The sequence below is a fragment of the Pseudoliparis swirei genome, chromosome 19 (assembly GCF_029220125.1).
Source record: "Pseudoliparis swirei isolate HS2019 ecotype Mariana Trench chromosome 19, NWPU_hadal_v1, whole genome shotgun sequence".
Classification (NCBI taxonomy): Eukaryota; Metazoa; Chordata; class Actinopteri; order Perciformes; family Liparidae; genus Pseudoliparis; species Pseudoliparis swirei.
This window is the reverse complement of record NC_079406.1, coordinates 115,001-139,517: the sequence shown is the minus strand read 5'-3', so window position 1 is coordinate 139,517 and position 24,517 is coordinate 115,001. Positions and strand designations below refer to the sequence as shown.

The window sequence follows — 24,517 nt, the reverse complement described above, 5'->3', positions numbered from 1 at the left end:
ATCCTCTACCCCTCATAGTCTACCCCTCATCCTCTTCCCCTCATAGTCTACCCCTCATTCTCTACCCCTCATAGTCTAACCCTCATCCTCTTCCCCTCATCCTCTACCCCTCATCCTCTACCCCTCATCCTCTACCCCTCATCCTCTACCCCTCATCCTCTACCCCTCATAGTCTACCCCTCATTCTCTACCCCTCATAGTCTAACCCTCATCCTCTTCCCCTCATCCTCTACCCCTCATCCTCTACCCCTCATCCTCTTCCCCTCATCCTCTACCCCTCATCCTCTTCCCCTCATCCTCTACCCCTCATCCTCTACCCCTCATCCTCTACCCCTCATCCTCTTCCCCTCATCCTCTTCCCCTCATCCTCTACCCCTCATAGTCTACCCCGTATCCTCTACCCCTCATCCTCTTCCCCTCATCCTCTACCCCTCATCCTCTACCCCTCATCCTCTACCCCTCAACGTCTACCCCTCATAGTCTACCCCTCATCCTCTACCCCTCATCCTCTTCCCCTCATCCTCTACCCCTCATCCTCTACCCTCATCCTCTTCCCTCATCCTCTTCCCTCATCCTCTCCCCCTCATCCTCTACCCCTCATCCTCTTCCCCTCATCCTCTACCCCTCATCCTCTACCCCTCATCCTCTACCCCTCAACGTCTACCCCTCAACGTCTACCCCTCATCCTCTACCCCTCATCCTCTTCCCCTCATCCTCTACCCCTCATCCTCTACCCCTCATAGTCTACCCCTCATCCTCTACCCCTCAACGTCTACCCCTCATCCTCTACCCCTCATAGTCTACCCCTCATCCTCTACCCCTCAACATCTACCCCTCATCCTCTACCCCTCATCCTCTACCCCTCATAGTCTACCCCTCATCCTCTACCCCTCATCCTCTACCCCTCAACATCTACCCCTCATCCTCTACCCCTCATCGTCCACCCCTCATCCTCTAGCCCTCATAGTCTACCCCTCATCCTCTACCCCTCATCCTCTACCCCTCATCGTCCACCCCTCATCCTCTACCCCTCATAGTCTACCCCTCATCCTCTACCCCTCATCCTCTACCCCTCATAGTCTACCCCTCATCCTCTACCCCTCATCCTCTACCCCTCATCCTCTACCCCTCATAGTCTACCCCTCATCCTCTATCCCTCATCCTCTACCCCTCATCCTCTACCCCTCGACATCTACCCCTCGACGTCTACCCCTCAGCCCTCATCATCTACCCCTCGGTAGGACCACATCTGTCGATGCATCTTCAGGTCCATGTAACTAGGTGTTTCCCAGGTGGTCACCGTGATGCTGACTGACTCATGAACTGAGAGGTGATGGCGGCCGGCGGCAGCAGCACCGTGGCGGAGAGCCTACCTCCCTGTAGCGCCACAGCTGGTTGCCCTTCATGCCGTGGCAGTCGTAGAGCGTCACGGGGCTGTTGTGGGACACGGCGTTGAAGCAGACCTTCTTCAAGGTGTGCCGGCCGACCCTCACCTACCCGTGGCCCCGCCCCTTCACGCAGCTCTCCAGGTGGACCGGACTCCCCGACTAGGGATGGGTATCGTTTGGGTTTTTTCTGATACCGGTGCTAAACCGGTACTTTTAAAACGATACCGGTGCCTAAACGGTGCCTGAACCGATACTTTTTTTAAACGCACAATGAGGACATTAAAAACCTCTTTGGCCAGATTCCCTGTAGAAGCCGTTATCATGGAGCACTGACACACAACGGATATCAGACTGTTAACATACACAATGTTCTCCATTATATGTGATATGTATTGTCATGTGTAGACTTTATAGGGTTAATCCTGTCACTGTTGATGGGCAAAGAGAACAACCAATCAGAGGGACTGAAGATGACACGTGACAAATAAAGTGTTGCTTCTGACAGCGAGAGTTACACTGAAACAAAGTGACGCCCCACGGTCTTTATTCCTCCGTCATTATATTCCCGGTAACACCGGGTAAACAGCCGGGACCGCTGGACACCAACACATCTGCTGACAGACTGTCACGCTCGTAGCTAGCGCTAGCTACGAGCTAACGCTAGCTACGAGCTAGCTTAAGCATGGTTATAATGGCTAATTTATTATTTCTTGGGCTACTTTTATGAATGCAAGACTTGCAATCCGGGCCGGAGTGGGGCCACTTTTCAGCCCGGGAATTTCAGGCTCAAGACCAGCCCACTTTTTTCATGGTAGTGGAAATTGGATAAATGAAACAACAGTTCAGCACTTACTATCCTGTAGTTCTTTTATTAATACCATGGTCCAACAAATAATGTAAAGGTTAAATACAACAATAATAATCCACTTAAGATGAGAAGTTAACAAAAAATATGCATAACATTAAAAAAGGCAGAAGGGCGTAGCAGGGGTGTCACTCAGATGAGGCAGTAGGCCAGATTTGTTGTAGTGAGACCTCATGGGGGGCCGTCATTGGCATGGTCATTGTCATGGTCATTGTCATTATCATTTTTCTGCATGAGTATTATATAGTGGTGATTTACTCCTTTACTACACCCACTTCTGAGCAAACAATGCATATTGGTTCATCAAGTACTGTCATATACTGCTCTTTCTTAGAATATATAACTTTAATTCATATAGTTTCCTCTGTTATCCTCTCTACCTGTCCCTGTCGTCATGGCCTCATTGCAAATGTCGGGCTCATCATCTTCAGCAGGAGACTCTTATCTGCTGCTCCGAAGCTACAAAGAAAAATTAAGAGTCATATTATTGCATACTTCAAAATCAATATCAATAGTTTAGATCAATATTTCCATAATATTTGCAGTCTATGGATCGCCATATGTTGGGTGATATAAAAAGGCTAATATTGTAATTCAATTTAATATTTTGCTTGTGAATAGGTTGACAACGCTACAATGATATTAATCAAGGCTACAACGTTAGCCGAATAGTTATGTTGCTAATCATTAGGCCTTTGTCTCTCTTTACCAGTTGCCACTTGTGTTTGTCCTCTTGTAAATAAATCTGTAAGCTTGGCACATTTGGCAGCATCCTCCTCCAATGCCTTTCTTTTTTTCAACCTGGCTTTTCCAGCCCCTCCGGCCCTCTTCCTCCCGTCCATCCTCCCTGACGCGTATCGTTGCGGTCGGGCCGGCCCAGCTATCAGGAGCTGAGAAAACTTTTTGGAAAAGACGGCGAAGGGCCGAACCAACTCGATTAGGAAGTGCTCCTCTCCCAAATTGTATTGGTTGGTTCCATAATGGACTGAACCAACTCTAATATTTGGGAGGGGTGAACTTCCTCGCATGGTACAACCCATGCAGAGGCTGTGCTGTCAGAATGCGGAACGTGTGTAGCCCACTTTAAGAGAAGATGGACGAACGTGACAAATGTCAACAAATACAATTCTCGACCGGCCCAGAAGTGAAGCGGCCCACCGGGAACTCTCCCGATTCTCCCGATTACCCACCCCGGGCCTGCTTGCAATCAACGTTCCGGTACTAATCTGAGTTCCGGCTGCTCGTCATCATCGGTCTCCCCGTGTTCAGGGGGACCGGTGACGGTCTCCCCGTCGTCCAGCCTGACGCTGCTGTGCTCCACACGGGCTCACAGTCACACACGGCCACGCCTCCGCTGTCAGAGTTACATATGAGAGGCTCAACCTGCTGACAGGGCGGAGTCACCTGAGAAGTTCACAACAATAGTTTTTTTCAATTTCAATCGGCTCAGGCACCGGAAAGAAGCACCGAAATGTGCGTTGCGTTTCGGTCCGGGTAATACCGGTTGTATTGGAACCGGTACCATATTGGCACCGGGTTTCCGGTACCCAACCCTATCCCCGACACAAAGTGTTTGATCTCCATGCACAAGCCGCTACCCACGCTGCGTATCTACGACACCCAGACAGACAGAGACAGACATGTATATATGTATATACGTATATACATATATGGCGGCGCGTGGCAGCAGGAAATTGCAGTTTTTCAGCATTTTTCTCTTCTTTCAAGAAGTTTTGAGTTTTGAGTTAAATCAAGTTTAAAAGAACAAAACGGCGCCAGGAGAACCGGAGACGGTGGAGGCGCCGCGCCGCTAATTGGACCCCGTCTACCTGGCTCCATCAGTGTGTGTGTGATGATCACCAGCATCACGACAGAGCGGAGGCGGAGACGTTGTCAGGGAGACATGGGGGGGGGGGGGGGGCCTTCATCTCTCTGACACGAGGAACGTCACATTAAATTACATTTAGCTAACGTTGAACTAGAGGAGACAAGTAGTGGAATAGATATATATATTTAAATATATCATCACCATCATCACTCTTAACTTTCTGTAGCAGAAGAACATCTAACCTCTGGAGAGAAAGAGTCAATGGAGCCATCAATGTTCAGCCAACCCAACGATGAAGATGATACGTATATTTATATATACGTATAAATATATATCTTTATACAAGTAAATATATATATATTTATACATATATATGAACTTAATCAACAATCTTACAATTCAGAATCTATGTAAAGTAATTAATGAATAATTACTGCGTCTCTCCTGCATAAACCTGCCCTGAAGACGAAGACAATGAATTATGGACCCATAAAATAAAACATGATGAAGGGATGGAGACCTTCTGGGAGAGCCTCACTGTGTCACCCCGAGCCCTGGAGACTGATGTACGACTCAGAAAACACACAGAGAGACAGACAGTGAGATAGAGACACACACACACACACACACACACAGAGAGACACACACAGACACACAGATACTCAGTGAGATAGAGACACACACACACAGAGAGACACACACACAGAGACACACAGAGATACAGACAGTGAGATAGAGACACACACACAGAGATACAGACAGTGAGATAGAGACACACACACAGACAGTGAGATTGACACACTCACAGTCACCTTTCCATGTGAACTCATTTGTCTGACGTCACAGCTCACCACGTTCCCTCTGGATGTCTCCTCCCTGTGTGTATCTGTGTAGTGTGTATGTTTGCGTGTGTACGTGTGTCATTAACAGCTCAGCCCTCATCTTCATCATATCAAGTGTCATTAACGTCTCAAATCCTGTGTGGTTCAGTTGGATGAACCCGTTCTGGCTGGTTGTTGCTCGGCAGCGCCCCCCGGTGGCTGGTTGTTGCTCAGCTATATATATTCATATGTGTATATATCCACATATGAATGTATATATCCACATATGAATGTATATATTCATATGTGTATATATCCACATATAAATGTATATATCCACATATGAATGTATATATTCAGATGTGGATATATATACACATGTGAATATGCAGCCGTCAGAGCTGCTGCCTGAGCCCCAAGACAAGAGAAGCAGCTGCACTTTGACCGGTGACTTTATTACCTTCAAGCTCATAAATCACAAGAGAACACGAGACGTCATGGAGACAGTCTGACTGCCACCACACCAACACTCCTCATTGTCTCCTCCATGTCTCCTCAATGTCTCCTCATTGTCTCCTCCATGCCTCCTCGATGACCTCCTCGATGTCTCCTCATTGTCTCCTCGATGCCTCCTCATTGTCTCCTCGATGCCTCCTCATTGTCTCCTCGATGACCTCCTCATAGTCTCCTTGATGTCTCCTCGATCTCGATGTCTCCTCATTGTCTCCTTGATGTCTCCTCGATCTCGATGTCTCCTCATTGTCTCCTCGATGTCTCCTCATTGTCTCCTCATTGTCTCCTCGATCTCGATGTCGCCTCGATCTCGATGTCTCCTCGATGCCTCCTCATTGTCACCTCGATGACCTCCTCATTGTCTCCTTGATGTCTCATCGATCTCGATGTCTCCTCATTGTGTCCTCATTGTCTCCTCGATCTCGATGTCTCCTCGATGCCGCCTCATTGTCTCCTCATTGTCTCCTCGATGTCTCCTAGATGTTGCTCTCGTAGGAGACGTGTGCGCCCGGCAGGAGGACGCTCGCCCCGGCGTCGGCGTCCTGCGCGTCGACCATCTTCTCGGACTCCGTGTGGACGGAGACTTTGACGTCGCCGCCCCCCCCACGCAGCAGCAGCGGCCCCTCCCCCCCCTCCGAGGAGGAGGGCGGGCCGATGGCGTGCCGGCTCCTGGAGGCCGAGGGCCCGGTCTCGGAGACCTCCTCCGTGGAGGCGCGGCAGCTCATGATGCTCGGCGGCAGCGGCACGCTGCGGGCCAGGTCCTCCATGTGGCGGGCGAACTCCATGGTCTTGAACTGCGTGACCTTGGCGAGCTCCAGCGTCTTGGCGCTCGTGACGATGGGGATGCGCTTGGCGACCTCCAAGGCCTTCTGCAGCTTCTCGGCGCCCTCGGTGCGGAAGAAGTCGTTGATGGCGCGCTCCGTCTTCTTGAGGTGGCTGCCGACCATGCAGAGGCGCACCGCGTTGAGCGCCATGATGATGGCGAAGGTCGCCAGGCACACGACGACATAGTACAGGCCCAGGCCGCTGGCGGCGGGCGCCACGCGCAGCGTCACGCCGGAGCGGCGGGCGCCGGGCGCCACGCAGGTGTAGCGGCCGCGGTCCTCGAAGGAGACGGCCGTGATGTTCAGGACGCCGTTCTCCTGGAGGAGCCACTTCCCACCTGAAACAGACGAGACGCGTGAGGAACGAGTCATCTTCATCGTCGTCTTCATCAGAGAAAACATTCTGCTTCCTTCTAAATGATTATGAATAGAGATTAAATAAAACGACCAGATGAACACGAGATGAAAGCAGGTCGTCTCATAAGGAGAGGCAACGCAATGCATGATGGGAAGTGCTGTGACCTTTGTTTGAAAACACGTTTAATGAGTCGGTTGTTTGATGTCAGAGGTCGACTCCTCCTACCCGAGACAAGCCGCCGCCCTCTGTTGCTGAACCACGTCACGTCCTCCAGGCCTCCGGACACGTTGCACGCCATCAGCACGCTGGAGCCCTCCTTCGCCACCACGGTCCCGCCAGAGGGGTCGAAGGAGGGGGCGCCGGACGCCTCCGGCCCGGTCGGCGCTCCGCCTGCGGTCCAGACGGCCAGCAGCAGGACGGCGAGCAGCGGGCGGCCCGCGTGGCGTTGAAGAGGCGGGGCCATGTCGGGATGCAGCTTCAGCTCATGAGACGGAAACCTGCAACGCCACGTTGTCACGCCACGGTGCCACGTTGTCACGCCACGTTGCCACGTTGTCACGCCACGGTGCCACGTTGCCACGGTGTCACGCCGCGTTGTCACGCCACGGTGCCACGTTGTCACGCCACGGTGTCACGCCACGGTGTCACGCCACGTTGTCACGCCACGGTGTCACGCCACGTTGTCACGCCACGGTGTCACGCCACGGTGTCACGCCACGTTGTCACGCCACGTTGTCACGCCACGTTGTCACGCCACGTGTCACGCCACGTGTCACGTCACGGTGTCACGCCACGTTGCCACGTTGTCACGCCACGGTGCCACGTTGTCACGCCACGGTGCCACGTTGTCACGCCACGGTGTCACGCCACGTTGTCACGCCACGGTGTCACGCCACGGTGTCACGCCACGTTGTCACGCTACGGTGTCACGCCACGTTGTCACGCCACGTTGTCACGCCACGTTGTCACGCCACGTTGTCACGCCACGGTGTCACGCCACGTTGTCACGCCACGTTGTCACGCCACGTTGTCACGCTACGGTGTCACGCCACGTTGTCACGCCACGTTGTCACGCCACGTTGTCACGCCACGTTGTCACGCCACGGTGTCACGCCACGGTGTCACGCCACGTTGTCACGCCACGGTGTCACGCCACGTTGTCACGCCACGGTGCCACGTTGTCACGCCACGTTGTCACGCCACGGTGCCACGTTGTCACGCCACGGTGCCACGTTGTCACGCCACGGTGCCACGTTGTCACGCCACGTTGTCACGCCACGTTGTCACGCCACGGTGCCACGTTGTCACGCCACGGTGCCACGTTGTCACGCCACGGTGCCACGTTGTCACGCCACGGTGCCACGTTGTCACGCCACGGTGCCACGTTGTCACGCCACGGTGTCACGCCACGGTGCCACGTTGTCACGCCACGTTGTACGCCACGGTGCCACGTTGTCACGCCACGGTGCCACGTTGTCACGCCACGGTGCCACGTTGTCACGCCACTAGTCTGGCCCTGAGGAACCTCACCTGCTGAAACGCGACCAAACGCACCGAGGCCGAGTCTCGTGGATCTTCTCAGGTGGAGGTTGTTCCGCGTGGCCTCCGCGTTGTGACGCCGCTCAGGTGGAGGTTGTTCCGCGTGGCCTCCGCGTTGTGACGCCGCTCAGGTGGAGGTTGTTCCGCGTGGCCTCCGCGTTGTGACGCCGCTCAGGTGGAGGTTGTTCCGCGTGGCCTCCGCGTTGTGACGCCGCTCAGGTGGAGGTTGTTCCGCGTGGCCTCCGCGTTGTGACGCCGCTCAGGTGGAGGTTGTTCCGCGTGGCCTCCGCGTTGTGACGCCGCTCAGGTGGAGGTTGTTCCGCGTGGCCTCCGCGTTGTGACGCCGCTCAGGTGGAGGTTGATCCGCCGCTCGGTCCGGAGCAGCTCAGCTCGGCCGCTCACTTCCTGGTGAGTGAGCGCGTGAGAGTGGGCGTGTCCTCTTCTGTCTCTCCCTCACAGGTGCAGGTGGTGGTTTCGGGTTGCGTAATCAGCGCTAAATTAAATATCGTTCATGTTAAATATATGATGATAACATATGTTCGTCTAGTTTTGACATCCAATGATTTTTATTTATGCATTTGTATCCAGTTACATGTATTATTAGAGAATGTAAACAATATTTATTTATGTCATTAATCGTAAACAAAACATGTGGATTGATGAATCACAATAGACATTTAATAAAAGGTGTCTTCAACTGTGAGACGGGCTAGATTTAGATCGTGTTATATTCATCTTATACAATTTTTTGTTTAATGCAATTTTTTGTGGATGAAGGAATTGATGTTATTCTCAACTTTTGAAAATAGAAATGAAAGATAATCCAAAAACGTAATATTCTAATCTTTTTATTTCTTTTCGTTTTGTATTCATATACCGGAAGTTTATATTATTAACGTCACTGTTCCGGAAGTTGACTGGCAACGGGATAGATCAAGCTGTATTTCTTAGAGGAAGCCCAATAGTCTGGCAGGTCTTCCTTTCAAAATAATATTGTAATGCCGCTCACACTTGAGAAAATTAAAATAACGGGCAAATATAAAATATATAACACACATTGCAGGTATCGCTAATTGTAAAAATAAAATCTACGATTTATCCGTGATGCATGTTGCAGTACGGTTTTTCTTTGTGGAGCGTGAACGTTCTAAAATAATACTTTTATTCTGAAGGCGCTCACCGGAAGCCCTATTGCTCAACAGTACCATCTGTCGGACCCGGTGGGTGAAAACAAGTGACGTGGCTAATCTGTGGAGAAAACAGAATCAGACACGCATTAAACTCTTTACTGGGGCACTAAACGACGTTGTTTCAGCTGTCAATGAAATAAAGAAGATAAAACCGATATCGCTGTTGAGTTTGGGACGGAAGCTCGCAGCTTAGCCGGGTCGCGCTGACGGCTAGCTGTGACAGGGAGAAGGTTCGTCACGTTGTTTTGTTCACATTAAGTTGATTAAGTAACTTCTAAACGCTCCTGCTCGTCTTGCTATGTTGTCATTAGCTTACTGAAACACTAGAGACGTAACGTGCATTGAGGAATAGCAGTTAGTTAACTAATATTAATGTGCAACGATGCAGTAGAATGTGTTATTAACAATCTGAATGTAATGTTTACTGGGTTATGGGTCGTTATTCTCATAATATCAATTCCTGCTTGTATTCACAGAATAAAATATTAGTTTGGGTTCCAGGAAACCGAGACTGGACTTTAAACTCTCCAAGATACTGTCCAGATAAACAACTGCAGAGCAGTTATCTGCTGTTTCTTGTGTGTTGAAATGTATTCTGGGAAATGTACGGCACCACTGGTCTGAAGGGAAGTCACCACCTGAAGGAACGCGTTGAGGAATAATGAGTTTGTTCAAACACTCTCACATCAAACATTCAGTTATCTTCAGTTAACTTCCAAAACACGTCTCTGTTGGATCATTTATATCATAATAATATTTACTTCTCATGAAGGCATGTCCTGAGTCCGAAGAGGTCGAGATGTCCGACCGCGAAGCGACAGAGGCTCCGGAGGCGGCGCCGGAGGTTCAGGAGGCCTCTCCTGTAGAGACGCCCGCCGCCGGCTCCTCGCCGTCAGTCCCCGACAACTCGACTGACGTGGCCCCGACGAGGAGAGCCAGGAGGAGACCAGACGTGAAGCCTGCTGCCCGAGCTGAGGAGGAGCCCAGAGTCGAGGAGCAGCCGGCGAAGCCCCCGGTGAGACGAGTTCATCCCACACAGATGATGACATGTTCTCAGGATTCAGACTGCGTTGAATACAGAGAACAAGGGACAGCAACGACAGCCCTAACCCTGACCCTAGTGACCTCCTGACCCTAGTGACCTCCTGACCATCTCCCTGACCCTAGTGACCTCCTGACCATCTCCCTGACCCTAGTGACCTCCTGACCATCTCCCTGACCCTAGTGACCTCCTGACCATCTCCCTGACCCTAGTGACCTCCTGACCATCTCCCTGACCCGAGTGACCTCCTGACTATCTCCTTGACCCTAGTGACCTCCTGACCATCTCCCTGACCCTAGTGACCTCCTGACCATCTCCTGACCCTAGTGACCTCCTGACTATCTCCTTGACCCTAGTGACCTCCTGACTATCTCCTTGACCCTAGTGACCTCCTGACCATCTCCCTGACCCCTAGTGACCTCCTGACCATCTCCCTGACCCGAGTGACCTCCTGACCATCTCCCTGACCCCTAGTGACCGACCATCTCCCTGACCCTAGTGACCTCCTGACCATCTCCCTAAGCCCTAGTGACCTGACCATCTCCCTGACCAACTCCCTGACCCCTAGTGACCTCCTGACCATCTCCCTGACCCCTAGTGACCTCCTGACCATCTCCCTGACCCTAGTGACCTCCTGACCATCTCCCTGACCCTAGTGACCTCCTGACCATCTCCCTGACCCTAGTGACCTCCTGACCATCTCCCTGACCCTAGTGACCTCCTGACCGTCTCCCTGACCCTAGTGACCTCCTGACTGTCTCCCTGACCCTAGTGACCTCCTGACTGTCTCCCTGACCCTAGTGACCTCCTGACCATCTCCCTGACCCTAGTGACCTCCTGACCATCTCCCTAAGCCCTAGTGACCTCCTGACCATCTCCCTGACCGCTAGTGACCTCCTGACCATCTCCCTGACCCTAGTGACCTCCTGACTGTCTCCCTGACCCTAGTGACCTCCTGACCATCTCCCTGACCCTAGTGACCTCCTGACTGTCTCCCTGACCCTAGTGACCTCCTGACCATCTCCCTGACCCTAGTGACCTCCTGACCATCTCCCTGACCCTAGTGACCTCCTGACTGTCTCCCTGACCCTAGTGACCTCCTGACCATCTCCCTGACCCTAGTGACCTCCTGACCATCTCCCTGACCATCTCCCTGACCCCTAGTGACCTCCTGACTATCTCCCTGACCCTAGTGACCTCCTGACTGTCTCCCTGACCCCTAGTGACCTCCTGACCATCTCCCTGACCCTAGTGACCTCCTGACTATCTCCCTGACCCTAATGACCTCCTGACCATCTCCCTGACCCCTAGTGACCTCCTGACTATCTCCCTGACCCTAGTGACCTCCTGACCATCTCCCTGACCCCTAGTGACCTCCTGACCATCTCCCTGACCCTAGTGACCTCCTGACCATCTCCCTGACCCTAGTGACCTCCTGACCATCTCCCTGACCCTAGTGACCTCCTGACCATCTCCCTGACCCTAGTGACCTCCTGACCATCTCCCTGACCCTAGTGACCTCCTGACCATCTCCTTGACCCTAGTGACCTCCTGACCATCTCCCTGACCCGAGTGACCTCCTGACTGTCTCCCTAACCCTAGTGACCTCCTGACCATCTCCCTGAGCCCTAGTGACCTCCTGACCATCTCCCTGACCCTAGTGACCTCCTGACCATCTCCCTGACCCTAGTGACCTCCTGACCATCTCCCTGACCCTAGTGACCTCCTGACTATCTCCTTGACCCTAGTGACCTCCTGACCATCTCCCTGACCATAATGACCTCCTGACCATCTCCCTGACCCTAGTGACCTCCTGACCATCTCCCTGACCCTAATGACCTCCTGACCATCTCCCTGACCCTAGTGACCTCCTGACCATCTCCCTGAGCCCTAGTGACCTCCTGACCATCTCCCTGACCCCTAGTGACCGACCATCTCCCTGACCCTAGTGACCTCCTGACCATCTCCCTAAGCCCTAGTGACCTCCTGACCATCTCCCTGACCATCTCCCTGACCCCTAGTGACCTCCTGACTATCTCCCTGACCCTAGTGACCTCCTGACCATCTCCCTGACCCCTAGTGACCGACCATCTCCCTGACCCTAGTGACCTCCTGACTGTCTCCCTGACCCTAGTGACCTCCTGACCATCTCCCTGACCCTAGTGACCTCCTGACCATCTCCCTGACCCTAGTGACCTCCTGACTGTCTCCCTGACCCTAGTGACCTCCTGACCATCTCCCTGACCCTAGTGACCTCCTGACTGTCTCCCTGACCCTAGTGACCTCCTGACCATCTCCCTGACTCTAGTGACCTCCTGACTGTCTCCCTAACCCTAGTGACCTCCTGACCATCTCCCTGACCCTAGTGACCTCCTGACCATCTCCCTGAGCCCTAGTGACCTCCTGACCATCTCCCTGACCCTAGTGACCTCCTGACCATCTCCCTGACCCTAGTGACCTCCTGACTATCTCCCTGACCCTAGTGACCTCCTGACCATTTCACTGACCCTAGTGACCTCCTGACTATCTCCTTGACCCTAGTGACCTCCTGACCATCTCCCTGACCCTAATGACCTCCTGACCATCTCCCTGACCCTAGTGACCTCCTGACCATCTCCCTGACCCTAATGACCTTCTGACCATCTCCCTAACCCTAGTGACCTCCTGACCATCACCCTGACCCTAGTGACCTCCTGACCATCTCCCTGACCCCTAGTGACCTCCTGACCATCTCCCTGACCCTAGTGACCTCCTGACCATCTCCCTGACCCTAGTGACCTCCTGACCATCTCCCTGACCCTAGTAACCTCCTGACCATCTCCCTGACCCGAGTGACCTCCTGACTATCTCCCTGACCCTAGTGACCTCCTGACCATCCCCCTGACCCTAGTGACCTCCTGACCATCTCCCTGACCCTAGTGACCTCCTGACCATCTCCCTGAGCCCTAGTGACCTCCTGACCATCTCCCTGAGCCCTAGTGACCTCCTGACCATCTCCCTAAGCCCTAGTGACCACCTGACCATCTCCCTGACCCTAATGACCTCCTGACCATCTCCCTGACCCTAGTGACCTCCTGACCATCTCCCTGAGCCCTAGTGACCTCCTGACCATCTCCCTGACCCGAGTGACCTCCTGACCATCTCCCTGACCCTAGTGACCTCCTAACCATCTCCCTAAGCCCTAGTGACCACCTGCCTGACCATCTCCCTGACCCCTAGTGACCTCCTGACTATCTCCCTGACCCTAGTGACCTCCTGACCATCTCCCTGACCCCTAGTGACCTCCTGACCATCTCCCTGACCCCTCGTGACCGCCTGACCATCTCCCTGACCCTAGTGACCTCCTGACCATCTCCCTGACCCTAGTGACCTCCTGACCATCTCCCTGACCCTAGTGACCTCCTGACCATTTCACTGACCCTAGTGACCTCCTGACCATCTCCCTGACCCTAGTGACCTCCTGACCATCTCCCTGACCCTAGTGACCTCCTGACCATCTCCCTGACCCCTAGTGACCTCCTGACCATCTCCCTGACCCTAGTGACCTCCTGACCATCTCCCTGACCCCTAGTGACCTCCTGACCATCGCCTTGACCCTAGTGACCTCCTGACCATCTCCCTGACCCGAGTGACCTCCTGACCATCTCCCTGACCCCTAGTGACCTCCTGACTATCTCCCTGACCCTAGTGACCTCCTGACCATCTCCCTGACCCTAGTGACCTCCTGACCATCTCCTTGACCCTAGTGACCTCCTGACCATCTCCCTGACCCGAGTAACCTCCTGACTATCTCCCTGACCCCTAGTGACCTCTTGACCATCTCCCTGACCCTAGTGACCTCCTGACCATCTCCCTGACCCGAGTGACCTCCTGACCATCTCCCTGACCCCTAGTGACCTCCTGACTATCTCCCTGACCCTAGTGACCTCCTGACCATCTCCCTGACCCGAGTGACCTCCTGACTATCTCCCTGACCCCTAGTGACCTCCTGACCATCTCCCTGACCCTAGTGACCTCCTGACCATCTCCCTGACCCGAGTGACCTTCTGACTATCTCCCTGACCCTAATGACCTCCTGACTATCTCCCTGACCCTAATGACCTCCTGACCATCTCCCTGACCCCTAGTGACCTCCTGACCATCTCCCTGACCCTAATGACCTCCTGACCATCTCCCTGACCCGAGTGACCTCCTGACCATCCCCCTGACCCTAGTGACCTCCTGACCATCTCCCTGACCCTAGTGACCTCCTGACCATCTCCCTGAGCCCTAGTGACCTCCTGACCATCTCCCTGAGCCCTAGTGACCTCCTGACCATCTCCCTAAGCCCTAGTGACCACCTGACCATCTCCCTGACCCTAATGACCTCCTGACCATCTCCCTGACCCTAGTGACCTCCTGACCATCTCCCTGAGCCCTAGTGACCTCCTGACCATCTCCCTGACCCGAGTGACCTCCTGACCATCTCCCTGACCCTAGTGACCTCCTAACCATCTCCCTAAGCCCTAGTGACCACCTGCCTGACCATCTCCCTGACCCCTAGTGACCTCCTGACTATCTCCCTGACCCTAGTGACCTCCTGACCATCTCCCTGACCCCTAGTGACCTCCTGACCATCTCCCTGACCCCTCGTGACCGCCTGACCATCTCCCTGACCCTAGTGACCTCCTGACCATCTCCCTGACCCTAGTGACCTCCTGACCATTTCACTGACCCTAGTGACCTCCTGACCATCTCCCTGACCCTAGTGACCTCCTGACCATCTCCCTGACCCTAGTGACCTCCTGACCATCTCCCTGACCCCTAGTGACCTCCTGACCATCTCCCTGACCCTAGTGACCTCCTGACCATCTCCCTGACCCCTAGTGACCTCCTGACCATCGCCTTGACCCTAGTGACCTCCTGACCATCTCCCTGACCCGAGTGACCTCCTGACCATCTCCCTGACCCCTAGTGACCTCCTGACTATCTCCCTGACCCTAGTGACCTCCTGACCATCTCCCTGACCCTAGTGACCTCCTGACCATCTCCTTGACCCTAGTGACCTCCTGACCATCTCCCTGACCCGAGTAACCTCCTGACTATCTCCCTGACCCCTAGTGACCTCTTGACCATCTCCCTGACCCTAGTGACCTCCTGACCATCTCCCTGACCCGAGTGACCTCCTGACCATCTCCCTGACCCCTAGTGACCTCCTGACTATCTCCCTGACCCTAGTGACCTCCTGACCATCTCCCTGACCCTAGTGACCTCCTGACCATCTCCCTGACCCGAGTGACCTCCTGACTATCTCCCTGACCCCTAGTGACCTCCTGACCATCTCCCTGACCCTAGTGACCTCCTGACCATCTCCCTGACCCGAGTGACCTTCTGACTATCTCCCTGACCCTAATGACCTCCTGACTATCTCCCTGACCCTAATGACCTCCTGACCATCTCCCTGACCCCTAGTGACCTCCTGACCATCTCCCTGACCCTAATGACCTCCTGACCATCTCCCTGACCCGAGTGACCTCCTGACCATCTCCCTGACCCCTAGTGACCTCCTGACTATCTCCCTGACCCTAGTGACCTCCTGACCATCTCCCTGACCCTAGTGACCTCCTGACCATCTCCCTGACCCCTAGTGACCTCCTGACTATCTCCCTGACCCTAGTGACCTCCTGACCATCACCCTGACCCTCGTGACCTCCTGACCATCTCCCTGACCCTAGTGACCTCCTGACCATCACCCTGACCCTAGTGACCTCCTGACCATCTCCCTGACCCCTAGTGACCTCCTGACCATCTCCCTAACCCCTAGTGACCTCCTGACCATCTCCCTGACCCCGAGTGACCTCCTGACCATCTCCCTGACCCCTAGTGACCTCCTGACCATCTCCCTGACTCTAATGACCTCCTGACCATCTCCCTGACCCCTCGTGACCTCCTGACCCTACACCACCTGGTGGGCTCCGTTGCTCTATCTGTCCAGGTGCTTCCAGAGTCATCGTCCTCAAGCTGCTGTTTGAACTCACTAACCAGAGTTCTTTGTTCCTCATCATTCTTCTCTCTCTCCTCACCTTCTCCTCCCGCCCTCTTCCTTGTGTCCTCTGTCCTAGACGCCCAGTGAGTCCACGGTGGCTCAGGCTGGGTGGGGGTACTGGGGCAGCTGGGGCAAATCCATCCTGTCCACTGCAACCGCGACTGTGGCCACTGTGGGTGAGTCTGGACCCCCCTCTCATGACGTGTGTCATGACGTGTGTGTTATGACGTGTGTCTCATGACGTGTGTCTCATGACGTGTGTCTCATGACGTGTGTCTCTTGACGTGTGTCTCTTGACGTGTGTCATGACGTGTGTCATGACGTGTGTTATCACGTGTGTATCATCACGTGTGTATCATCACGTGTGTATCATCACGTGTGTATTATCACGTGTGTATCATCACGTGTGTATCATCACGTGTGTATCATCACGTGTGTATCATCACGTGTGTCATGACGTGTGTCTCTTGACGTGTGTGTTATGACGTGTGTCTCTTGACGTGTGTCTCTTGACGTGTGTCTCTTGATGTGTGTGTCTTGACGTGTGTCTCTTGACGTGTGTCTCATGACGTGTGTCTCATGACGTGTGTCTCATGACGTGTGTCTCATGACGTGTGTCTCTTGACGTGTGTCTCTTGACGTGTGTCTCTTGACGTGTGTCTCATGACGTGTGTCTCATGACGTGTGTCTCTTGACGTGTGTCTCTTGACGTGTGTCTCTTGACGTGTGTCATGACGTGTGTCATGACGTGTGTCTCTTGACGTGTGTCTCTTGACGTGTGTCTCTTGACGTGTGTCTCTTGACGTGTGTCTCATGACGTGTGTCTCTTGACGTGTGTCTCATGACGTGTGTCTCATGACGTGTGTCTCATGACGTGTGTCTCATGACGTGTGTCTCATAGCGTGTGTTATGCGTGTGTCTCTTGACGTGTGTCTCTTGACGTGTGTTATGACGTGTGTCTCATGACGTGTGTCTCTTGACGTGTGTCTCTTGATGTGTGTCTCTTGACGTGTGTCTCTTGACGTGTGTCTCTAGACGTGTGTCATGACGTGTGTCATGACGTGTGTCTCATGACGTGTGTCTCTTGACGTGTGTCTCATGACGTGTGTCTCATGACGTGTGTCTCTTGACGTGTGTCATGACGTGTGTCTCATGACGTGTGTCTCTTGACGTGTGTCTCATGACGTGTGTCTCATGACGTGTGTCTCATGACGTGTGTGTCTTGACGTGTGTCTCATGACGTGTGTCTCTTGACGTGTGTCTCTTGACGTGTGTCTCTTGACGTGTGTCTCTTGACGTGTGTCATGACGTGTGTCATGACGTGTGTCTCATGATGTGTGTCTCTTGACGTGTGTCTCATGACGTGTGTCTCATGACGTGTGTCTCATGACGTGTGTCATGACGTGTGTCTCATGACGTGTGTCTCTTGATGTGTGTGTCTTGACGTGTGTCTCTTGACGTGTGTCTCTTGACGTGTGTCTCTTGACGTGTGTCTCATGACGTGTGTCTCATGACGTGTGTCTCATGACGTGTGTCATGACGTGTGTTTCTTGACGTGTGTCTCATGACGTGTGTCTCTTGACGTGTGTCTCTTGACGTGTGTCTCATGACGTGTGTCTCATGACGTGTGTCTCTTGACGTGTGTCTCATGACGTGTGTCTCTTGACGTGTGTCTCATGACGTGTGTCTCATGACGTGTGTCTCATGACGTGTGTCTCTTGACGTGTGTCTCATGACGTGTGTCTCATGACGTGTGTCTCTTAGCGTGTGTCTCTTGACGTGTGTCTCTTGACGTGTGTCTCATGACGTGTGTCTCTTGACGTGTGTCTCATGACGTGTGTCTCTTGACGTGTGTCTCTTGACGTGTGTCTCTTGACGTGTGTCTCTTGACGTGTGTCTCATGACGTGTGTCTCTTGACGTGTGTCATGACGTGTGTCTCTTGACGTGTGTCTCATGACGTGTGTCTCTTGACGTGTGTCTCTTGACGTGTGTCATGACGTGTGTCTCATGACGTGTGTCTCATGACGTGTGTCTCATGACGTGTGTCTCTTGACGTGTGTCATGACGTGTGTCTCTTGACGTGTGTCTCATGACGTGTCTCTTGACGTGTGTCATGACGTGTGTCTCTTGACGTGTGTCTCATGACGTGTGTCTCATGACGTGTGTCTCATGACGTGTGTCTCATGACGTGTGTCTCATGACGTGTGTCTCATGACGTGTGTCTCTTGACGTGTGTCATGACGTGTGTCTCTTGACGTGTGTCTCATGACGTGTGTCTCATGACGTGTGTCTCTTCACGTGTGTCTCATGACGTGTGTCTCTTGACGTGTGTCTCTTGACGTGTGTCTCTTGACGTGTGTCTCATGACGTGTGTCTCATGACGTGTGTCTCATGACGTGTGTCTCTTGACGTGTGTCTCTTGACGTGTGTCATGACGTGTGTCTCATGACGTGTGTCTCATGACGTGTGTCTCATGACGTGTGTCTCTTGACGTGTGTCATGACGTGTGTCTCATGACGTGTGTCTCTTGACGTGTGTCTCTTGACGTGTGTCTCATGACGTGTGTCTCTTGACGTGTGTCATGACGTGTGTCTCATGACGTGTGTCTCATGACGTGTGTGTCTTGACGTGTGTCTCATGACGTGTGTCTCTTGACGTGTGTCTCTTGACGTGTGTCATGACGTGTGTCTCTTGACGTGTGTCTCATGACGTGTGTCTCTTGACGTGTGTCATGACGTGTGTCTCATGACGTGTGTCTCTTGACGTGTGTCTCATGACGTGTGTCTCATGCCGTGTGTCTCATGACGTGTGTCTCTTGACGTGTGTCTCTTGACGTGTGTCTCTTGACGTGTGTCTCTTGACGTGTGTCTCTTGACGTGTGTCTCATGACGTGTCTCATGACGTGTGTCATGACGTGTGTCTCTTGACGTGTGTCTCTTGACGTGTGTCTCATGACGTGTGTCTCATGACGTGTGTCTCTTGACGTGTGTCTCTTGACGTGTGTCTCATGACGTGTGTCTCTTGACGTGTGTCTCATGACGTGTGTCTCTTGACGTGTGTCATGACGTGTGTCTCATGACGTGTGTCTCATGACGTGTGTCTCATGACGTGTGTCTCATGACGTGTGTCTCATGACGTGTGTCTCTTGACGTGTGTCTCATGACGTGTGTCTCATGACGTGTGTCTCTTGACGTGTGTCTCATGACGTGTGTCTCATGACGTGTGTCTCTTGACGTGTGTCTCTTGACGTGTGTCTCTTGACGTGTGTCTCTTGACGTGTGTCTCATGACGTGTGTCTCATGACGTGTGTCTCATGACGTGTGTCTCTTGACGTGTGTCTCTTGACGTGTGTCATGACGTGTGTCATGACGTGTGTCTCATGACGTGTGTCTCTTGACGTGTGTCTCTTGACGTGTGTCTCATGACGTGTGTCTCATGACGTGTGTCTCTTGACGTGTGTCTCTTGACGTGTGTCTCATGACGTGTGTCTCATGACGTGTGTCATGATGTGTGTCTCTTGACGTGTGTCTCATGACGTGTGTCATGATGTGTGTCTCTTGACGTGTGTCTCATGACGTGTGTCTCATGACGTGTGTCTCATGACGTGTGTCTCATGACGTGTGTCTCATGACGTGTGTCTCATGACGTGTGTCATGACGTGTGTCTCATGACGTGTGTCTTGACGTGTGTCTCATGACGTGTGTCTCATGACGTGTGTCTCTTGACGTGTGTCTCTTGACGTGTGTCTCTTGACGTGTGTCTCTTGACGTGTGTCATGACGTGTGTCTCATGATGTGTGTCTCTTGACGTGTGTCTCATGACGTGTGTCTCATGACGTGTGTCTCATGACGTGTGTCATGACGTGTGTCTCATGACGTGTGTCTCTTGACGTGTGTGTCTTGACGTGTGTGTCTTGACGTGTGTGTCTTGACGTGTGTCTCTTGACGTGTGTCTCATGACGTGTGTCTCATGACGTGTGTCTCTTGACGTGTGTCTCTTGACGTGTGTCTCTTGACGTGTGTCTCTTGACGTGTGTCTCATGACGTGTGTCTCTTGACGTGTGTCTCATGACGTGTGTCTCATGACGTGTGTCTTGACGTGTGTCTCTTGACGTGTGTCTCATAGCGTGTGTCTTGGCGTGTGTCTCTTGAGCGTGTGTCTCTTAGCGTGTGTCTCATGACGTGTGTCTCTTGACGTGTGTCTCATGACGTGTGTCTCATAGCGTGTGTCTCTTGACGTGTGTCTCTTGGCGGTGTCTCTTGGCGTGTGTCTCTTGATGTGTGTCTCTTGACGTGTGTCTCTTGACGTGTGTCTCATGACGTGTGTCTCTTGACGTGTGTCATGACGTGTGTCTCTTGACGTGTGTCTCTTGACGTGTGTCTCATGACGTGTGTCTCATGACGTGTGTCTCTTGACGTGTGTCTCATGACGTGTGTCTCTTGTCGTGTGTCTCTTGACGTGTGTCTCTTGACGTGTGTCTCATGACGTGTGTCTCATGACGTGTGTCTCTTGACGTGTGTCTCTTGACGTGTGTCTCATGACGTGTGTCTCATGACGTGTGTCTTTGTCAAAGGTCACGGCCTGACGCAGGTGATCGAGAAGGCCGAGACGTCTCTGGGCATCCCGAGTCCCACAGAGCTGTCAGCGCAGGTAGAGGAGGAGCAGGAGGGTAAGGCACGTTGTGTGTAGCGCTGTGTGTAGTGTGTGTAGTGTGTGTGTATAATGATGTGTCCTCGTCCTGCAGCTGACTCCAGTGAGACGGACACAGTGGAGGTGGATGGCTCGGTGGGAGGAGCCATGGGGATGCTGTCGTCGCTCAGCAGCGCCGTCCAGAGCACGGTGAGCGTCCTCCGTCCTCACCGGAGCATCGACACTGAGCTCACCGGTTACTCACTACCTGGTGCTACCTTCGCATTGAAAATGCGGAAGCTTATCTTCTGATCGCTATGTATTTATTTATTTATTTATTTGTATGCGTGTTATTCGCATCACAAAAAAAGTTTTAAACCGAATCGCATGAAATTTAGTGGGATGAGTGGTTATTATCCGGGGACCATTTGATTAGATGTTGGGATCAATCGGGTCAAAGGTCAAGGTCATGGATAGGTCAAAATCTTGTTTTTACCATTTCTATCCAATTGGCATGCAACTAATGCCAAAATGTTCATAATTCAATGCCCAATCTTGTGATATGCGAAGGTATGCCCTCTACCGAGTGCCCGTTCTAGTTATTGTTGTTATTGTGTTGTTTTTGTTGAATCGGTGATGGTCATGTGATCAGGGGAAGACGATGCTGACGGGCGGGCTGGATGCTCTGGAGTTCATCGGGAAGAAGACGATGGACGTGATCGCAGAGGGAGACCCCGGCTTCAAGAGGACCAAAGGCCTGATGGTCCGGAACGCCACGCTGTCACAGGTGGGCGGAGCCAGAGCCACGAGTCATGTGACCAGACTGGAGAATGTGCAGCCCAGATGGTGACCTGCAGCACCTGGCAAGAAGGAGGAGGAGGAGGAGAGATGTCATCCTGTCTTCATCCTCTCTGACCTCTTCTCTGTCTTGCAGGTGTTGAGGGAGGCGAAGGAGCGAGAGCAGCAGCAGACGGTGGAGAGAGAGTTCTCCACCGGCGAGCAGCCGGCAGCTCATTATGGGATGTTGTTCGATGAGTTCCAGGGTCTGTCGCACCTGGAGGCGCTGGAGCTGCTGTCCAGGGAGAGCGAGTCCAAGGTACGCCCAGAGCCTCAGAGCCTCAGTGCCTCAGAGCCTCAGTGCCTCAGAGCCTCAGGGCCTCAGAGCCTCAGGGCCTCAGGGCCTCAGAGCCTCAGAGCCTCAGGACCTCAGGGCCTCAGAGCCTCAGAGCCTCAGAGCCTCAGGACCTCAGGGCCTCAGAGCCTCAGGACCTCAGGACCTCAGGACCTCAGGACCTCAGGCCCTCAGGACCTCAGGACCTCAGGACCTCAGGACCTCAGGGCCTCAGAGCCTCAGGGCCTCAGGGCCTCAGAGCCTCAGGGCCTCAGGGCGGGAGGAGGCCTTGTGATCACGCGTGTGTGTGTGTGTGTGTGTGTGTGTGTGTGTGTGTGTGTGTGTGTGTGTGTGTGTGTGTTAGGTGAAGTCGGTGCTGACCACGCTGTCCGGGGAGGATCAGGTCCAGCTCAGAGAGGAACTGAACCTGATCCGGGACTCGTTCTCTCTGGTGGAGTTTGATGACGAGGAAGTGGACGAGAAGAAAGGTAACACACTGACAGAGGTACACACACAGGTAACACAGTGTGTGTCTCTGTCTCTCTCCCTCTCTCTGTGTGTCTCTCTCTCTCTCTCTCTATCTCTCTCTCTGTGTGTCTCTGTCTCTCTCCCTCTCTCTCTCTCTGTGTGTCTCTCTCTCTCTCTCCCTCTATCTCTCTCTCTGTGTGTCTCTGTCTCTCTCCCTCTCTCTCTCTGTGTGTCTCTCTCTCTCCCTCTCTCTCTCTCTGTGTGTCTCTCTCTCCCTCTCTCTCTCTGTGTGTCTCTCTCTCTCTCTCTCCCTCTATCTCTCTCTGTGTGTGTCTGTCTCTCTCTCTCTCTCTCTCCCTCTGAGTTATAACAACGACAAACCCTGGTTCACAGCGGCGCTCAGGAAGCTAAGACTGCAGAAGGACCAGGCATTCAGGAGTGGGGACAAGGACCTGTACACAGAGTCCAAATACAGGTTTAGCAAGGCGGTGAGAGATGCTAAACGACTGTACTCTGAGAAACTGCAACAGCAGCTCTCAGCAAACGACTCTGCTTCTGTCTGGAGAGGCTCAGGCAGATCACCAACTACAAGCCCAAATCACCCCACTCCATGAACAATGTGCTTCTGGCAGACGAGCTCAATGAGTTCTACTGCCGCTTTGAAAGACAATGGAGCAGTCCTGAGACAATCCCCACAGCCCCATCAACAAGCCACAGACCATCAGCCCACCTCCCCAGCCCATCAGCCCATCAGGGCTCACACCTCTGGAGCACCCTCCATCAACTCAGCGTCGACCCTCGCCATCCTGGAGAGAGACGTCAACAGGCTGTGCAAAAAGCAGAACCCGCGCAAAGCAGCGGGCCCGGACTCCGTCTCCCCTCACCCTGAAGCACTGTGCTGACCAGCTGTCTCCGGTGTTCACCGACATCTTCAACACCTCCCTGGAGACATGCCACGTTCCAGCCTGCTTCAAGGCCTCCACCATCATCCCCGTCCCCAAAAAACCCAAGATCACAGGACTCAATGACTACAGGCCCGTCGCCCTGACCTCTGTGGTCATGAAGTCCTTTGAACGCTTGGTCCTGTCACACCTCAAGACCATCACCGACCCACTCCTGGACCCCCTGCAGTTCGCCTACAGAGCCAACAGGTCTGTAGACGATGCAGTCAAGTTTCAATTCAAGTTTCAAGTTTTTATTGTCACATCCCCTTTTATACAAGTATAATCGGTTCGTGAAATTCTTATGTGCAAAACACCCTGGCCCTTCACTACATCCTCCAGCATCTGGACTCCCCAGGAACCTACGCCAGGATCCTGTTTGTGGACTTCAGCTCTGCTTTCAACACCATCATCCCGTCCCTGCTGCAGGACAAGCTCTCCCAGCTGCACGTGCCCGACTCCATCTGCAGGTGGATCACAGACTTCCTGACCGACAGGAAGCAGCACGTGAGGCTGGGGAAACACGTCTCAGGCTCCCGGACCACCAGGTTCCCCCCAAGGCTGTGTTCTTTCCCCTCTGCTGTTCTCCCTGTACACCAACCGCTGCACCTCCAGTCACCAGTCCGTCAAGCTCCTGAAGTTCGCGGATGACACCACCCTCATTGGGCTCATCTCTGGTGGGGACGAGACCGCCTACAGGTGGGAGACTGACCACCTGGTGACCTGGTGCAGCCAGAACAACCTGGAGCTCAACGCTCTGAAGACAGTGGAGATGGTTGTGGATTTCAGGAGGAATGCAGCCCCACCCCCCCTCTCATCCTGTGTGACTCCCCCGTCGACGCTGTGGAGTCCTTCCGCTTCCTGGGCTCCATCATCACCCAGGACCTCAAGTGGGAGCTGAACGTCGGCTCCATCACCAAGAAGGCCCAGCAGAGGATGTTCTTCCTGAGGCAGCTGAGGAAATTCAACCTGCC

General features: G+C 53.3%; 2 protein-coding genes and 1 long non-coding RNA gene across 5 annotated transcripts in view; 1 reads left to right on the top strand and 2 right to left on the bottom strand.

Annotated features, from left to right (window-relative positions):
- Positions 1 to 2,237: 2,237 nt before the first annotated feature.
- On the bottom strand, positions 2,238 to 4,128 carry LOC130209765 (uncharacterized). The gene is made up of 2 exons (XR_008834696.1): positions 2,963 to 4,128; positions 2,238 to 2,712 (listed from the first exon to the last, which is right to left on the bottom strand). It is a non-coding gene; the product is annotated as an uncharacterized LOC130209765 (long non-coding RNA).
- Positions 4,129 to 5,336: 1,208 nt separating this feature from the next.
- LOC130209223 (microfibril-associated glycoprotein 3-like) lies at positions 5,337 to 9,371 on the bottom strand. 2 transcript variants are annotated; one of them, XM_056438736.1, is made up of 4 exons: positions 9,317 to 9,371; positions 8,128 to 8,629; positions 6,823 to 7,094; positions 5,337 to 6,577 (listed from the first exon to the last, which is right to left on the bottom strand). In XM_056438736.1, the coding sequence occupies exons 3-4, from the start codon at positions 7,058 to 7,060 to the stop codon at positions 5,892 to 5,894; spliced, it is 924 nt and encodes a 307-aa protein (XP_056294711.1). In that variant the 5' UTR covers positions 7,061 to 7,094; positions 8,128 to 8,629; positions 9,317 to 9,371; the 3' UTR covers positions 5,337 to 5,891. The 2 variants fall into 2 exon arrangements, with proteins under 2 accessions (XP_056294711.1, XP_056294712.1); XM_056438737.1 differs by having other exon boundaries at positions 8,152 to 8,629.
- Positions 9,372 to 9,391: 20 nt separating this feature from the next.
- The window catches only part of fam114a2 (family with sequence similarity 114 member A2), a 22,975-nt gene continuing 7,849 nt past the window's right edge, over positions 9,392 to 24,517 (top strand). For both annotated transcript variants that reach the window (XM_056438734.1, XM_056438735.1), the window contains exons 1-7: positions 9,392 to 10,341; positions 16,470 to 16,569; positions 20,968 to 21,063; positions 21,139 to 21,233; positions 21,676 to 21,810; positions 21,958 to 22,119; positions 22,499 to 22,622. In XM_056438734.1, coding sequence (XP_056294709.1) covers positions 10,093 to 10,341; positions 16,470 to 16,569; positions 20,968 to 21,063; positions 21,139 to 21,233; positions 21,676 to 21,810; positions 21,958 to 22,119; positions 22,499 to 22,622 — 961 coding nt within the window. In that variant the 5' untranslated portion in view covers positions 9,392 to 10,092. The remainder of the gene's footprint in view (positions 10,342 to 16,469; positions 16,570 to 20,967; positions 21,064 to 21,138; positions 21,234 to 21,675; positions 21,811 to 21,957; positions 22,120 to 22,498; positions 22,623 to 24,517) is intronic.

Excerpts from the sequence above, each read along its gene's own strand:
- LOC130209223 (XM_056438736.1), bottom strand. The coding sequence starts at position 7,060 with ATGGCCCCGCCTCTTCAACGCCACGCGGGCCGCCCGCTGCTCGCCGTC. Across the intron at positions 6,578-6,822 it reads AGGGCGGCGGCTTGTCTCGG|GTGGGAAGTGGCTCCTCCAG; the intron begins GTAGGAGGAGTC and ends CGTCTGTTTCAG.